Source organism: Diceros bicornis, chromosome 24 (genome assembly GCF_020826845.1).
Source record: "Diceros bicornis minor isolate mBicDic1 chromosome 24, mDicBic1.mat.cur, whole genome shotgun sequence".
NCBI classification, from domain to species: Eukaryota; Metazoa; Chordata; class Mammalia; order Perissodactyla; family Rhinocerotidae; genus Diceros; species Diceros bicornis.
Genome location: NC_080763.1, coordinates 15,836,622 through 15,854,766, shown reverse-complemented (window position 1 = coordinate 15,854,766; position 18,145 = coordinate 15,836,622). Strand labels below are relative to the sequence as shown.

The 18,145-nt window shown below is 37.1% G+C and overlaps 1 protein-coding gene across 8 annotated transcripts in view; it reads right to left on the bottom strand.

Moving 5' to 3' along the window:
- The window catches only part of GPHN (gephyrin), a 648,078-nt gene that overhangs the window by 42,639 nt on the left and 587,294 nt on the right, over positions 1-18,145 (bottom strand). For all 8 annotated transcript variants that reach the window (XM_058567151.1, XM_058567147.1, XM_058567152.1 and 5 more), the window contains one exon: positions 15,205-15,326. In XM_058567151.1, the coding sequence (XP_058423134.1) occupies positions 15,205-15,326 (122 nt within the window). The remainder of the gene's footprint in view (positions 1-15,204; positions 15,327-18,145) is intronic.

Here is an 18,145-nt window from a genome sequence, read left to right as displayed (position 1 = left end):
AGGTTCGGATCCCGGGCACGGACTGACACACTCCTTGTCAAGAAATGCTGTGGTGGCGTCCCATATAAAGTAGAGGAAGATGGGCACGGATGTTAGCCCAGGGCCAATCTTCCTCAGCAAAACGAGGAGAATTGGCAACGGATGTTAGCTCAAGGCTAATCCTCCTCACCAAAAAAAAAAAAAAAAAAAAAAGCCATTTATCATTTTTTATCTAAATACATAAATCTTACTTGTGTATGCCAAATAATGATGACAAAAAATAACTTGTACTTTCTAAATTTGAAATATCTGCTCACATTGCCACTAAAGGGGATGTTGGATTAAGCAGATTAAGATTTCTAGGCATATACCAGTAGCTTCCCTTTTCTCAAAGAGCAGCAGATCTTAAAGGGATATTGTGATGTCAGTTAATTCTGCCTTCATTAACAACTGCAGTTTTAATCAGATTTGGATGCTGATTAACCATTTCTTTAAAGATAAATACTAAGGTTAATCTTGATTTACTAATACTTTCTATCCATTTTCAGTTGATTTATTAAGTACCTACCCCTTGTTCTCTTACAGTACCAATATCATATGAAAGCATTCTAAAAGAGAGTTGATTTAGTACTAAATGCTAAAAATTTAAGTACTAGGTGATAGAAAATAGAACCATTAATTGAAGGCCTGAGTGTCACAAGGTCTAGAATATAATTCTGTCTCTACTGCTAACTGAGATGACTCTGAATAACTAACATCATTTTGTGGGGTCTCTCATTATCCTTATTCGTAAAATGAGAACATTTGGACTAGGGCCTTTCCATCTTTAACATTCCCTGATGTAAACCACTTGAAGCTGACTGGGATCCAGTTTAAGCACAAAGGTATCATTTTTAAGTTGACTCAGAAATCTACTTAAAAAGAACTAAGACTGCCCTATCCCTAAAGGCTGGGAAAGCCCAAATTTTTACGACTAAATGTCCAGGAAGCACAAAGACCTTTTTTTTGGCACTTTTAATAGAAGGCTAGCAGCATGCTATTGGTGTGTTGCCAATTCAGGAGTTGTGACTTCCGTGCCTTTACCACTTGTAACCTTCTTTCTACTACAACTGTATTCCCATCAGATCCATGGTACCCTAGCATCTTCCTGAATGCTGATGGCGAATAGGACTCTCAGTAGGCAAAGGAAAATACCAGCAATCTAAGAAGAAAGCAACTGGAGGGTGGAAGACTAAGCATAATATTTGGGACAGCTCCTAGTGAAATAAAACTGCTAGGGGGAACACACAATTTTAACAACAGCAACAAACAATTAAAGCACGAAAGGAGATTCACTTACAATATTAAAAGGATGTTCTGGAACAAAAAACATGATTTTCAAATTTTAAAATTTAGTAGATGAAGGTGAATACAGTCCCTGTTGAAAACTCTATTAGTGGCCTGGAAGACCAAGTGGTAGAAATACCTCAAAGGAATGTACCAAAATACAAAATGATGGAAGTCATGCAGGAAATAATAAGAAACTTGGAGGCCAGAGGAAAAGACTGACATATTACCAATAGGAATTCCATAAGGAGGAAAAGGAACTGACTGAGGGGGAAAATTTCATTTATTTGAAAAGTCTCAGGCTTCAAGATTGAAAAGATATACTGAGTTCCAGGCAAGATTGCCAAAAAAAAAACAAAAACAAAAACAAAAACAAAAAACCAAAACCTAAAAATGTCCTGGTAAAATTTTGTAATTTCAAGGATGAGGAGAAAATCTTACAAGCTGTCAGGCAGAAAGATTGGGTTTACTAACGAAGGAAGAAGAATACTGGCATTGGACTTCTTACCTACAATACGAAAAACTATACAACAGTAGATTAACATCAACATACTCTGAGAAAAACGGCCTGTAACCCCTAAATCCTATAGCCAGTCAGACATCATTCATTTATCAGGATAGAAGAAAGATATTTGTGAAAATGAAAAGATTCAGATAATAAATCAAGTAATGTTCTGGAAAAATGACTCTAAATGAAAAAAATGAATCAGATAAATGATCTTAAGATAGGGCAGATGAAGAGGAGAGGAAACACTAGTGAAATACACACACACGTATAAAACTATATAGCTAAATCTATGATCTAATAGATCAAATAGATCTAATCTAATAATGATCAAATAAACTGGGGAAGTATAATATATGTACTAAACATGGATTCCCTAGAAGTTGTAGAGACATATTGCAAAAGAAAACTTAATAACAGTCTAGAATTAAAAGCATGGTCTCAGCAATACCTAAAAGTTGAGGGAGTGGAAGGAGATGGGGGAAGCAAAGGTACTCTAAAGGTCTCATTGGTGTAGGGGGTGCATGGAGGGAATGGGAATGTCTTTAGGAAGGATATAGTCAGCACTTTTTAAAAATATAACAGTGGGGAAATGTATAGTTGATTATGAGTATCAGAAATTGGAAGGAAAGCATGAGAGCGATGGTAAAGTATAGCATAACTTTCAAAATAATACGGGAGTAAAAGGGAACAAATAGCACCTGGATCAAACCAACAATAGGGAAAAAGGGAAAAAATAACAATGTTGTGTAAATAGTAAACATAAAGTAAGATGGAAGGAAAAAACATCAAGAGAATCATTTATAGCAAACCTCAAGGTAAAGCAAAACGGACTTTATTCCAGGATTAGGGTTACAGTAACTTAAGGCAGATCCAAGACTGAGGTGTTTTTTTTTTAAGCTCAAATTCCATTTGAATGTTCTCTACAATGGATACACTTAAAGAGATGAAAGACTAAAAATAAAGGGTAGAGCAAAAAGACACCAGGCAAACGTAAATAAGCAAAAAAAGTAGAAGTGGCATATTAATGTCAAAATGAAATTTAAAGTTAAAAGAGCTAAAAAGGATAAAGAGAGGCAACAAACTGTGATAAAAGGCAAATTTGTAAAGATGATACAATATATAATTGTCTCACCAGACAAGGTCTCATTTTATCTAGGCTTCTTGACTGCCCCACCAAATCCCTGTACTTGTAGCCACTCAACAAATGAATGGAATGAACCCTGGCCTCAACTCAATCTCTCCACGGTAGCTTTGGGAACGAATAGTGTACAATTATTACAACTATAATGATATTATGAGCAAATAATATTGTCTGCAGATGGAAGAGAAGATACTACTTAACTGTTACACAATCATAAATCGTACTTTCTTTGAAAGGCTCTCATGTAGAAGAGGGAGTCAATTTATTTGGTGTTGCTCCAGAGGGCAGAATTAGGACTAGTGGATGGAAGAAACAGGGATGAAGACTGGCTCAGTGTAATGTAAAACCATCTTCACCATAACAGCCATCCAGCCAACAACAGAATGTGCTGCCTCATGAGGTAAATAAGATCTTTCTCACTAAAAGCATCAAACAAAAACCTGATGGCTAGCTGTTAGAAATTTTCTCTAACACCTCCATTGGGTGGAACATTGGACTAGCTAACATCAGAAGTTCCTTTCAATTCTAAGATATCGTGATTCTACGGAAGTACTGAAATTTATATAAACACTGCGACTATTTTCTCTTTACATTTAGACTGAAGCATAGAGGGAGAAACTGGAGCACTGCAATATTAAACTCATCTTGTAGATCACATTTTTCTCCCTCTCACTTTTTTTTTTGGTGTGTGAGGAAGATCAGCCCTGCGCTAACATCTGCCAATCCTCCTCTTTTTTTCCTGAAGAAGACTGGCCCTGGGCTAACATCCGGGCCCATCTTCCTCCACTTTATATGGGACGCCGCCACAGCATGGCTTGCCAAGCGGCGCGTCGGTGTGCACCCGGGACACGAACTGGTGAACCCCGGGCCGCCGCAGCGGAGCACGGGCACTTAACGGCTTGCGCCACCAGGCCGCCCCCTCCCTCTCACTTTTTGAACACCGGGAACATTCGACTATTTGTCTTGAGTGAAAAAAAATAAAAGCATTTTTCTTCCCAAAGCTATGACATCCACCTTTAACTTGGGAGATGGCTACCAAAAATAATAACACTCTCCTTAGAGTTCTAACTTAATCAGATGTCAAAGAAGCTTAAACATAATACAGAGGTAGATAAAAGAGAAAGGAGAAGCATATCTCAAAATAAATCTATCACAGAATGAATGTGCCTTTCTCAAAACTTGAGGTACTAATCAGTTTCTTTGAAGGAAGAATATGTCTAGAGGGTATGATATCTTTTGACTTTGTATCTTTTCAGATTTCAATCTGACTGCTTTGGGGGCCCACTTTTAGTTCAGACTTTTTTGCTTTTTAAAATTTGTATCTGTCTTAAATTACTGTAATGCTGATCCTGGCATATAATTTTTTTTTTGCTTTACCATGAAGTCCGCTATAAAATTCAAAACCAAGACAGAGCATTTATCCAAGTTTAGATTTTATGGATTTCAGACAGAGTATTCAGAATGCAAATGAAGTTTTATTTAAAAATATTTAATATAAACACACAGACGGACGACAGTTGCTAATTAGTTTCCCATTTCATCTGTTACACCAATTGTGAGCTGTATCATTTTAGAATGAGTGAATATGACAGTGGGAGAGTGAGAAAAAAAATCTAGGATTTGGAGATTAAGAAACAGTGGCAGTTGATCATACTAAGATAAAAAATAGTTCAGGACATATACTAATCATATACTAATTTCTTCATAGGTCAAAGAGAAATTCCTCAACTACAAATATTTTCTGTGTGTCTATTTCATGTATGGAATCAAATTACATACTACATATAGCCATCATTTAGTCTTTTTTCAGTCCCACTGGGTATTCAGGCACTATGGAGTCATATAAAGAAAGAAGAAAGCATAGTCCCTACCTTTAATTTTATAAGCTAGTGCAGAAAACACATGACAACGATTTAGGAAAATGAGTGAAATGAGCAATAAAATTAATATCATTGCTTGAATTCAAATACATTAATTCAAAAGAAAATACATATAAGGAGAAATGATATAAATGTTGAGAATGACAGAATGATCAGAATTGGTGTGGGATACTTAGGAAAAGCTTTACGGAAGATATTACTTTTTATGGGGGTGAGGTAAGAAAACAATTTCTAAAAGTATAATAATACCAAGAGCTTATTCTTAGAAGAATCTGTAATAGCAACTCTTCAGGATTAAGAAAGGCAACTGTAATAGCCACTCAGAAAGTCTGTCACCGAGAGTGGGAAGTATCTCTTGTCATTAACATGTTTGTTAACATAGAAAGAAATATTTTTGGTTAACTAATAGAAAATAAGAAACTTCTGCTGAGAAATGATCAGAAAATAAATCTATTACGTTGGCTCAAAAATTAAGTCTTGGTATTTTGAGCAGAAAAGGGTGTTTATTCCATAAGGGAAGCAGGTAGTTTATAAAGACGACAAGAACCAATTAAATTCAGATATAAATTGTCCCTGATAATTAGAAATTTCTACTTTTAGAACATTTGGTAAGCACTAGGAAGCTAGGATATGTTTGGTTCACAAATTGGAAGATGTAAGGCACTGGGCTTTGCCCAAATAATCACTGTACTGTTAAATCTATCTTGATAATTCCTGCTAAATGTGCCAGTTTTATAAGAATCCAATTTGCTATCTCAGTGCTTGTTCCTCTTCTGTTTCATGCTTTAATGTGAAATGGCAGCTTCTCAAATTGGCAGCAGCAGGAGCAGGCAATTCAAATCTAAAACACCAATCAATGACACAGCCAAGCAAGCCCACCATGAATTTGAGTGGGACAGGCTACTGTAATGGCAATTTTCCAGAAGGGGGAACCCTTTTCTTAATTATGAGAATTTCCCAGCCCTTCAGGCCTTGAAAGACTACAAGGTCTAAGTCTGTAGTTTGGAAGCTACATTACCAAGCTGTTTTAAAGCTGATGTAGAAATATAAACAGCTCAATAGTTAAAATTAATTTTAGGAATGATATAAATTTAATTAACACTGAACTTTATTTTAAAAATTTTCACCAAGTGGATTCTGTGTATTTGAATCATGATTACTACTTCTTATATTCATGAGACAAATGTGTAAGATGATCTATTTAAGCCTGAGGAAGCAGCTCCCTAACTTTTTAAATTAGAAGTTTCTTAAATCCATTTGGAATTTTGTCACTCCCCCTCCCCCGCCATTTTATATTTCTTTTTCTTCAGAAAATGAATCACCCCAGCTGCAAAGCTTTATATCATGCATTTTTGGGGGATGTGTCTCAGTTACTAATGCAATTCTGTTGTCAGTGGCATACTTTCTGGTCTGTTCCTATAGCTAAGGTTTTTGGACTCACTTTGGAGGGACCCTGTAAGATTCTTCTAGACAGTTGCACAGTTGAAAGTTTCCAGGTTCCATGGAAGGAGAGGGTGGTATAGAAAAAGATGGCAGCGCTGTCTAATCTAGGAGATGTACTTCTACTAAGTGCTGTGGTCATAGGGTTACCAAGATACACCTTGTCCTAGCCTTTGTGGAGCTTATAGTCTGGTGGGAAAGAAAACAACCTTGGCTCAGTATGAACAAATCCTTTTTCCACCCTGTTTAGGCCACACAAGATAGCAATTTCTCTAAGAAATTTTATTGGGAAACTGAGGGAAAACAAAAAAATGCAAAAACAGAGAAGCATTTAAGTGCCCAAATGACCAATATCTTAACCAAGTCTGGCCAATTGTCTTGGCTGGCACATAAAGTACTCTGTATTTATTTACCTACTGAAACATTCTCATTTTTCTTAGACACTCCCCCCACAGTAGGGAAACAGTAGCTCATGCTTCCTAGGAGGACAAAAGGAGGCTAACAGATTATTGAATCAGCCACGGGGAAAAGAAAACTAGGACATCTACTGTCCCATATTTGAGGTAGAAACAGGATGGAGCTTAGAAGTAGTTTATCCCTATAAACACACTAATTGGTGCCAATTTGAAATCTCATTTTATCCCTGCTATCATCATAGCTTTGCATATGGCAGACACTCAACAAATGGCCATAAAACAAATAAAATAAAAATTTAAAAATGCTCTCAAATAATTGTGGGTATATGCCAAGATTTAGTTATAAAGATGTTCATCATTTACTTACAATTGAGAAAGATTAGAAACAACCTAATGTCTGACAACAAGGGATTATATAAATAAATCATATTATACTTTATACTAGAGAATAATATGTAAGCATTAAAATGATACAGCAGAGGACTATGTAACGATATGGACAGGTGTTTATGATATATTGAGTATAAAAAAAGGAAGGTTAAAATAAGACTATGATTTCTTTGTTTTCTTACATACACTCATATACACCTAAACTGTATACATGCGGAGAATTAAAGAATGGAAGAAGGGTAACACTGGGTAATGGGCTTATGTGTTAATTTCCTTTCTTTTCTTTTTTTTTTACTTATATTTTCTAAATTTTCTTCAATGAACACTTATTTGTTCTAACATTAAAAATTTACATGAAAAATGTACATCTAGAACAATGGCCCAAGAAATGCATAATAGAACTGGACCAGGAATAGAAGATGGTCATGGTATCCCCAATTTAGAATCTTTCAATGTCTTACTACTAATTACGATTCCTTAAACAGCATTAAAAGATACCATGCAGTCAGTACAAAGCTGACTGCTTCAGGAGAGTCTTTTTTGCATAGGTAGTTCCTAACTCACAGTTTATGTTCCCAGAATTTATATGTAAAATTGGTTGGTTGGAACCTGGAATACATTTCTGTAAAAATAATATTACAGATGGTGTGCAAGATTCTAGGATAGTTAAAAAACCAAACCCTAATTTAGCTCATAATATTACTAATATATTGCTGAATTATTCTTCGGTACTAGCCTGAATTGTGGAAACAAGACAGAAGACTGAAGAAGAATGCTGAAATGCAAAGCATTTGTTTATGGTATCTTTCCCCCTATAGAAAGGTATCGTACCTTTCTATAGTCCTTTTCTGCTGTCAAATGAACTTCTTGCCAGGCCCCCAGGATCTTATTATGCCAAGGTTCTGATGTGGTCCTGTTCAGGGCTTGCCCTGTGCCTCAAAGAACTCCCAAGTTCTAAGTGATTTGCTCCTGTTCATTCAGGACATCAGATTTACCCAGATATTGGATGTCTGATTTGAACTAATTCATATTATTATGAAAACAACTCTCTCTCAGGTAGAATACTTTTTAACACAAATGGATCTCTAAATATTAGATTATCAGGAAGTACAGCAAAGTGAAGAGAACACATTTAGCCAGTATGGAGGATATTTGGGCTAAATAAAACACTTTTCCTAAATAGGCTGGATCTTGAGGGTCAAGGAACAAGGAGATTAACTGGCCCTCTAGACTGTTCTTGCTGTTCATGGCTTTTCCCCTTTTCACTTCTCAAAAAGCTTTTTCTCCCTTCCCTCCCTCCCTCCATCTCTCCCTCCCTCTCGCACTCTCTCTCTCTCTCCTATAGAAGATACTATGAATTTGGTATAACAAATTACCCAAAGGTAATAAATGCTGCAAAAGCAGCCCCAGCAGTTGTGGGAGGAAAGGTAAAGGAAGAGCTTATAAAAGGAAAGGGGCTTTTGTTTTTATGGAAGCAAGAGTTGTCTATTTTACAGTGAATAAGAATCTTTATTTAGGGTCCAGAACATACACTTGAAACTACTGTAACAGACCCTCCTGTCGTTTTTTCCCACTTCTATATCACCTAAAGATCTAGGATTCAGCAACTCAGGTCCTTATAATTCATTTATACACACAGTCAATATTTAATTCAAAATTTAAACTAAATTTTCCTCTCTGGCTTTTGAAATGTTCATGGCTACTATTTACTTAGGAATCTTATTCATTACAATGGATATGGCCTATTTAGTTTATTAACCTTAATGTTAATGAATTGTGGGTGCTAACCCCACTTGAAAGGTCAGCATGGTAGAGCAAAAGATGCAGGGACTTTGTAGTTAGACAGGCCTGGCTTGGACTCCTTACTCTGCCTTTTACTAGTTGTATGACTCTGAACAGGTTATTTAATTTTTTTAAGCTTCAGTAGTAGTATCTACAAAATAGGGACAAAAGACACTTATCTGGCTCTGTTGTTTTATGAGGCTTAAATAAGATAAGTAAGCGAAAGACTGGAGTATAATACTATATATAAAGCAAGTACTCAGCAAAGATTAGTGTCTTTTCCTAGGTAAAGATTGACATGTTTGGAGTGAGGAGGCTGGAGAAAATGGATGTGGATTGGGTGGGGAGGAAAGAGAGGAGTGGAATAGAATTGAAAACTTCCTTGTAGTTCTTACCAACAACTGTTTTATTCATCTCTGTAGTACCCAAGACTGGTACAATGCCTGACATAGTGTAACCCTTCATAAAAGCTTGTTGAATTATTAGAATATGCTTACATAACAATAATACACATATATGTGTATGTGTGTGTCTATATACACGTATATAGACACACACACACACACATATATAAAACTCCAATTCTGCCACAGATATATAATTTGCATCTTAGGAAGATTATATTGGTAGCAGAATGAGGATAAGTTAGAGGGGAACAAGACTTGAGGCAAGGAGACCAGTTAAGAGGTTAGTGTCATATGTCTAGATGAAAAACAAATGAAGCCCCCAACGAAAGCCAGGACAGTAGGGATGAAGAGATGGGAATGTAGAGAAGAAATACTGAGGAGGGAAAATCTATAGGAGTTAAATATAGGGGTGAGTGAAAAAGAGGAGCTATAATGACTTCCATTCAGGTTTCTTCTGGCTTGGATGACTGGGTGGATGGTGGTGGCAGTCACTGAGATAGAAGAACTAAAGGAAATGGAAAAAGAAGGTAGTGGGGAGAGGCATTGAGAGAGGTAGGGGGATGATGAATTTAGTTTTGGATATGTTGAGTTTGCAGTGTCTACTGGACTTGAAGAAGATGCACCTAGTAAGCAGGTGGATCTAGGCATGGAGCTCAAGACAGAGATAAGATTTGGGAGTCATCAGCATAAGAAATGAGAGAGACAGAAAGCCAAAGGTGAGCCATGGAGACACCTACATTTAGGGACTGAGCACATGAAGTACAGCTAAAAAAAACCAAGAAAGAATAAACTGCAAATGGAGCACGAAGATGTGGAAATGGTGTATTGCTAGAGAGGGATGTATAATTGTGGTAGAGAGACCTAATAGCTGGGTTTTGCAGACATTTTATTTGTGTTTACAGACACATACCATTTCAACAAGGCTTTGTAATCCAGATGAAAATAAATCAACACTGACACTCTTCTTTTCCATGTAATAGCCTTCACAATGTCTTTTGATTTAATCACTTTCTGTTTAATTCTACTTCCAATCTGAGTTTAAGCTCTGGAACTTTCTAAAACATTTTTATGACTGAGCTGTAATTTCTAGTACATGTAATTTCAAGGGCAAGATCTACCTCTGTTTCAGCTTTGTATTTTCAATAGCCTTTGGCTTAAAATTCATAGTAGATACATGACTAAATTTACTATATCCTCATTACTTCCTGTGATCCATGGACCAGCAGCTTGTTATCTTTGGGAGCTTGTTAGAAATGCAAAATCTTGGCCTACTCCAGATTTGCTGAATAACAATCAGCCTTTTTTTTTTTTTTTTGTGAGGAAGATCAGCCCTGAGCTAACATCTATGCCAATCCTCCTCTTTTTGCTGAGGAAGACTGGCCCTGGGCTAGCATCTGTGCCCATCTTCCTCCACTTTATAATGGGTCTCCGCCACAGCATGGCCTGACAAGCAGTGCCTCGGTGCACACCCAGGATCCGAACCCGGCTGCCAGCGGCGGAGCACACGCACTTCACCGCTACGTCATGGGGCCAGCCCCCGACTCAGCCTTTTTAGTATGATCTCCAGGTGATTAACTTAGGTACACAATCAATACTTCCTGACTGACTGAACAAGGAATAAACAAATTGTATTGGTCTTCTTACTTCTAGTCTGTCTCCAAATTTAGCCCATGTGATACACCTTGGTCAAATTATCTTTCTAAAACAATAGTTTATTAGGTCAATTCTGCTTTAAAAAAAAGAAAAAGCTTCAAATTTAACTGAATTGACTAGTTCTGCCTGGATTGTAAAGCTTTTCAAAATCTAGTCTCATATTTCTACCAAATTTACCAGAATTATCCTTCTATCTGAACCTCCTATTCTAATCAGTTTGGCCTGACGTGAGTCTACTTCTCTATTTTATTTTATACTTCTCTGTTTTTTCATTCCATGTTTTGTATGTGATTAACACACTCTCTTTTTCTTTTTTCTTTTCGTTTTTTTTTTTTTTTTTTTTTTTTGCTGAGGAAGATTAGCCATGAGTTAACATCTGTTGCCAATCTTCCTCACTTTTTGCTTGAGGAAGATTAGTCCTGAGCTAACATCTGTGCCAATCTTCCTCTACTTTATATGCGAGTTGCCACCACAGTGTGGCTGACAAGTGGTGTAGGTCTGTGCCCAGGATCTGAACCCGCAAACCCGAGCCGCCGAAGCAGAACATGCTGAACTCAACCTCTACACCACAGGGCCAGCACCGTCTCTTTTTCTAACTATACAAATCCTATTCATCCTTCATGTTATAGGTAAAAGAGTTTTATAAAACTCTCTCTGACCACTCTAGCGTATAGTGATGCTTCCCTTCTGACATATTTATATTTATTAGCTTGTCTTCATAATGATAGCAGAGAATTCCGGATTGTAAATGTCACGAAACTTAGATTCCATTGCCAGCTCTGCCACTAACTTGTATAATGCTGGGCAAGGCCATTTAACATCTCTGGGTTTCAAAATTTGTCCTTTATTTTAACACTAGGAACCCCAACAGTATTGTGTTCCACACAATATCAGAAAATATGTCTTGGGGAATGTATTTTAATACACATATAATATTTATAAACGAATGGTTTAAAAATATAGTTGTTAACTCTCAGGTATTTGAAGCACCCACCCCTCCCACACTCTTCACTGTACCCTCTTTTTTCTTTTTTGTGAGGAAGATTAGCACTGAGCTAACATTCGATGCCAATCCTCCTCTTTTTGCTGAGGAAGATTAGCCCTGGGCTAACATCTGCCAATCCTCCTCTTTTTGCTGAGGAAGACTGGCCCTGGGCTAACATCCGTGCCCATCTTTCTCTACTTTATATGGGATGCTGCCACAGCATGGCTTGATAAGTGGTGCGTTGGTCCGCGCCCAGGATCCGAACCTGCAAAACCTGGGCCACCAAAGTGGAGCGTGTGAACTTAACTGCTACGCTACTGTGCTGGCCCTCACTGTACCCTCTTTTTAAGTAAAATGTACAATAAGTAAAGACAAAATTCAGCACAATTCAATCCAAAGAAGTTACAAAGTCTTACTCTTCAATTTTAACATTGTTAAAATTATGGTAGGTGATAAGAATAAGAGCTGAGAAGTAGAATCATACAGAATTTAAAAACCAGACTTGAATCTTTCTTTAAACTCAAGAATAGAGCTCTTATTCCCTACACTTATCTGTCATAGCTGACTGAGGGCTCTGTGCTCACTGACATTCTTGAGCTATTTCTCTCCCTGCTTTAAACATAAGGTAGTTTCTCCTATGACCCTGCTTGTTTCTCTGGAGAGTTTCACATAGAGGCTTCTGTATAATAACTTTTGCTCTCATTAGCGAAGGGCTACACAGGAAAGTGAAGAATGAAGAGGGAGACAACATTCACAGAATATCAACAGGCTTCAGATTAAATGTACCTTGTTTCCTTTGCTAAATTCCCAGCCCAGATTTCCATTAGAAGAGTTATAAAATCTTTCCTCCCACATTCCACCTCTGCCTTCTAAACCATTTACTCTGGGCCTCTTCAATATAGCACTCTAAGACTGTGAAAGTCTAGATTTGTATCAATCATATTTTAAAAAAATTGTTCTCATTTTACGTGAGGTATTTTGATCCAAGAAAGGGATACACACTAGAGATTTGTATATTCTCAGAACTTCCAATATCATGCTTATAGTTTTGTTGTTCATTATATGCTGTTTTCAAGGTACATTTTGGAGTTATATGTAATATCAACATTAATTATTAGGAAATGTCTACCACAAATCAATAGTGTGGGCCCCAGACAATTAAATATTAGCATATCAACACATGAGCCTTTCACTGGTCTTTTGGCCCTTAGAGTTAAGTAATGGCAGCGTCTACAGTATATCAAGTAACCTTTTTTTGTATATAAAAGTACAACAATAGGAGAAGAGAATGGACAGAATTATAGTGCAGAACAGCTCAGGGTCAAAAAATGACACATACACAAAAAAAGCTCCTTTTACCTTAAAATATTTTTTAGAGCTCATTAATACACTTGGAGGCAGGGCCAGAGCCAGTGGTGGGTAGGAAACAAATCCTAAACAATCTGGTGAGTTTGTACCCTAGAGTTTCAGGCCTGCCCTGTGCATTTAGAACTCCTGGATTCATCCTATCTCTTCTCAGAAGTTAATTTTTGTCTTCTTTATTTTTTTTATTTTTTATTTTTTTGTGAGGAAGATCAGCCCTGAGCTAACATCCATGCCAATCCTCCTCTGTTTCTGAGGAAGACCAGCCCTGAGCTAACATCTATTGCCCATCCTCCTCCTTTTTTTTTTTTTTTTCCCTTTTTCTCCCCAAAGCCCCAGCAGACAGCTGTATGTCATAGTTGTACATCCTTCTAGTTGCTGTTTGTGGGACGCCACCTCAGCATGGCCGGAGAAGCAGTGCGTCGGTGCACACCTGGGATGCGAACCCGGGCCGCCAGCAGTGGAGCGCGCGCACTTAACCGCTAAGCCATGGGGCCGGCCCCAATTTTTGTCTTCTTTAAAGGTGTATCTGCATCAGGATAATTTTTAGGTGCTTGTTTATATGAAAGGATAGGTTATTGTCAGGTCCAAATTCAAATAACCACCCCCCTCTTTTTTTTCAGTGGGTTCTTTCTATTCCCTTCCTGGGGCTGGAGCCTGGGTCAGGGTATCTGTGACGCTGGCTTTACCAGCATGGGTTCTAAGTTGGCTGGTTACTTAGCTATGGACTTCTCTAGAACTAAACATCCAGGTAAATACAAATGGTGAAGACTTTAAAAAGAACGACATTTGAAAATATGTCTAACAGCCTCTACTCCAATGTCTTCAGAGAAAGAAAAAAAATCAGGAGGAAAGAAGAGAACTTCAAAAGGTGAGATGACATAAAAGCTACTATGTTTCAGGTTACTGGCAAGATTCTATGTCCAAGGTTTGGACCACATTGTGTCCAGTCTGAGCCCAAGCTGGGGTTTATAGGTGTCAGAGGATACCTTGTGAAATGGTACAGCAGAATCTCTTCAAAAGCACATCTGAAAATGTGGGGAAAGCACTCATCTTAAGAGAAGAAGGATCTAGGCATAATGAATTTTACTCAGTGGCAAGGTAAGAGAGAAAGTGGTAATTATGGATGACAGATACATTATGGTATCTGTCACTCAGATTTGTCTCCACTAGGTTGATGTCTGAGTATTTCTAAAAGCAGGCACATCTCTGGTAAACTAGAAATAGTGCCTGGTGAACGATGGCCAAGCAGCAGTGTTGCATGGTAATGGGATGCTCACAAAGAGCAGAATTGCTTTTGTGAAACAAAAGTTGGAGATTCACAGAAATACCTAGGGAATTTAGCAGAGGGCTGAGTTAACTTAGCGAACTGGCTAATATACTCTTAGAGATGGGCAACTATAGTCAATGTGCCTGCCTTTGTACTTACAAGTGGGTAAAGCCTGGAGAAACTTGAGTTACATAAGGATACAAAAATCAATATAAAAGTCTTAGAAAACAATTGTGCTTAAACTTCAAAGAATCACTGAGTGCTAATTCTGACATTCTAAGAATCACTGAGTGCTAATTCTGACATTCTAACTCTCCTCACCCATGTTTTCCCTATCTTTCCTGAAACAAGTAGAAGTGTGAATAGGGAGAACACCATCACTGTTACTTCCACTAGGCTAAAGCCAACACTATTAAAAAAGACCCCTGTAACCTTAACATACACATAGGGGAGCAAAATATTTATCCTATTGTAATAGGCCTTCCAGGAAAATGTCTATCCCTAAAAGACATAGACATCTCCATAATTCTTTGGCTTCTGAAGAATCAGATGTATGAAAATTATGGTGTTAAATTTCTGTCTCTTTAGCAACAATCCCACCTAGTTAGTACTCCCAAAATTCATATTTGTATAGTAACAACTTCAAAATAAAATCCAATACTTACTTGTCTCCCACAATTCCCAAGTTGATTGTGGGGTAACCATGTTCCTGAATTGTTGCTAAGAGGGTTGAACGATTGCTGTCTCGAATCTTTCCTGGTAAGAGGTCATCTTCGGGATTTAGCAGCTACAAAGCCAGAAAAACCACCACAAATTATTCTCTTAGTATAATGTTGCCTATTATTAATGGAAAAAAATAGACCTAGTAAATAGAGTTTAGCATATCTAGCACCTACAACAGTACCTGGCACGTAGAAGATATAGCTCAAAGGATCTGTGCATAAATATTCAAAGTATAGAAGGATGAGAAAACATTCCTCCAGAATTAAAACACGTGCCGAAATTTAAATGGTGACTAAACAGCAGGCCAAATATCACACCAGCTTTGACTACGATTTGACAATAGTGCTCTGGAGATACTGGCCTTCCCAGTGGTTCCTCACTGGGGCAAACTAAATAAAACAATTTTCTTTTTTCCTCCCAATATTATTTCCCAATTTGTCTTTCACTGAGAACATCTGAAGTAGAGACTGTGTGACACGATACTCTTAAATCTGAAGAGAACAATCATTTAGCTTTTCTCTCAAGCTTTTTGATCTCTTTTCTGAAGTGGGATCAAAAAGTTAAACTTATCTGAAGGACAGGGAGACAGATGTCTCTTTACTAGCAAACTTAAACAAGTAACACTTAACTACACATACCCACAAATCCATGACTCTTAATTGAATCACCCTTTAGAGACAATATCTACTATTATATGTCTATGAAGAAAATTATAAGAAGGTTATTCTATGTTAGGATGTTCCAATGAGACAGTGAGACAGTGTGGTACAGTAGGAAGAGCTTGAGATTTAGGCAAGTTTCAAATTCAAGTTGCCCAAACACATTATGCCTTAATTTGCTCATCTATAACATAAAGTAACAATAACTAACTTGAAAAGTAGTTTTCAGGGTTGAGATAATGAACACTTGGTAAATATAGATAAATACACAATAAATTTGATTGTCTTTTCTTTCTTTATGATATATGATATTGAAAGAGCACCTATTTTCCCCCTAATTGTTCTCATATTGTTACTCCTAGATGCTAGTATATATGGAATTAGCTTATAATGTGAACACAGATTTAGATTTATTAGATTATAAAATACTTAAGAGTAGGGGGTCCTTAACACACATGGACACACACAACATACAACTTTAATTTATGCATCAATTTTAAGATGTATTTTGATTTCAGAAATAATATAAAATGAAAAAAAAAATACATCTTTGATGTGAGAAAATCCAGAATATTATTTTAGGAGGCTGAAGGCAAGCCTGCACATTTCAGATACTTGGGCTGTTAATATGGCTAATATCCAGGGTTTCATATCTCAGTTCTACCAAACAAAAACCTCTAGCCCCTTCAATCTTCCTCCTGACTCACTGGTGAGACCATGTGGCCAGACCTTTGGCTTTACGTTGGAAAAGTAGTAGCTTTGCAACCAACCGTCCCCTTACAATAGCTGGAGAAAAACTCTGATCGTCTTATTCAGTGTCACCTGGGAGTCTTCCCTTCAATATTGCACTAATTTAACTTAATCAGATGCCATGTGACATTGCAACCCACTTTCATCCTTAGTCACTGGCAGAGCTCGGAACACTGCTATTGCAGTGCTAACATAGATTAATTTCCTAATCTTAATTAACACATGGTTATTGAAGTTACATAATTTTGTAAAGGCCAAAGCTTGCAGCTCTTTAACTCCACTAATCAGACAAGTTGCTTCCAAGAGAAAATTGTGTGGTTATATAATTTTTTTTTCACGAAAGAGTACTGACCACCAACTAAGATTCCCCTGTTATTAGGGTGTTTTCTTTGCCATTCATGTTCCTCTCTGTTATTTTGCTGCAAACAGTTCTAGAAATAACAGAACAATTAGAGATCACTGGAGAACCAGTTATTTGTAATTGACATAGTGAAGTAATAGTTAAATAAGGGTGTGGGATTTACAGTGCATTTTAAGTATTTTCAAAGAAAACAGAGAATCGAATAGAAGATTATAAGGCTGAATATAATCGAATAAATTCACAATATTCCCCTTTAAAACTGAATCTTATTTTCTGGTATACTTCTGGTCAACTCTGGAATGATGCCTGAAACTTATTACAGTTAAAACGCAAATAAAAAAAACACAAAACAAAGTAAAACAAAACATAACACATTATCTCCATACCTTGTTCCTTTCCTATCTACCACATATTAAATTTCAATTTCCTGTTTCTGTTATTGTCAGTGGTACCACTATCTTCCCAGCTTTCAGACATTTAAGCTTTGATTCTTTTTTTTTCTTCGTAGTCCACCATCTTCCCAAAGGTCTCAATCATTAACAACATCTTAATCCGTCTCCTCCTTGAGCCTACGTTTTCATTCACTCTCTTACCACCCCCCTTCCCCAATTTCAGGCATTTAATATGTCTAAATTTCTGCAAAAGCCCTATAATTGCCTCTCTTGCCTCCAAACTCTTTTCTTCTGAGAAATAAAACAGAAACATCAACTTGCAAAACTGTACTATTACTTGCATAACAGATAAACTGCATCAAACCAGGACATGTAACTCAAACTATCTTTAAAATCTTATCAAATTGTCTTAACACAAGCTTGTTCAGACCTATATGCTCCAAGATAAGACCATGGACAAATTGAGACCATGGTAAATGCACATGGACTCATGTGCTCCAAAGTTAGGACTTACTGTTCCAGCAACTCACCTATTTTACAAAATCTGACCAGTCTCTGCCTAGACCTTACTTAAAACTTCTACCTGAAAACCACCCAATGACCAAACCCAATCCTCTAAATCCTGTAAGTATCCTTCTGTAACTTCCCTGTTTTGAGACACTACTGAGACTCTGTCAAGGTGATGCTCTCCCTTGCTCAGAAACTTTAATATATCCAGCTT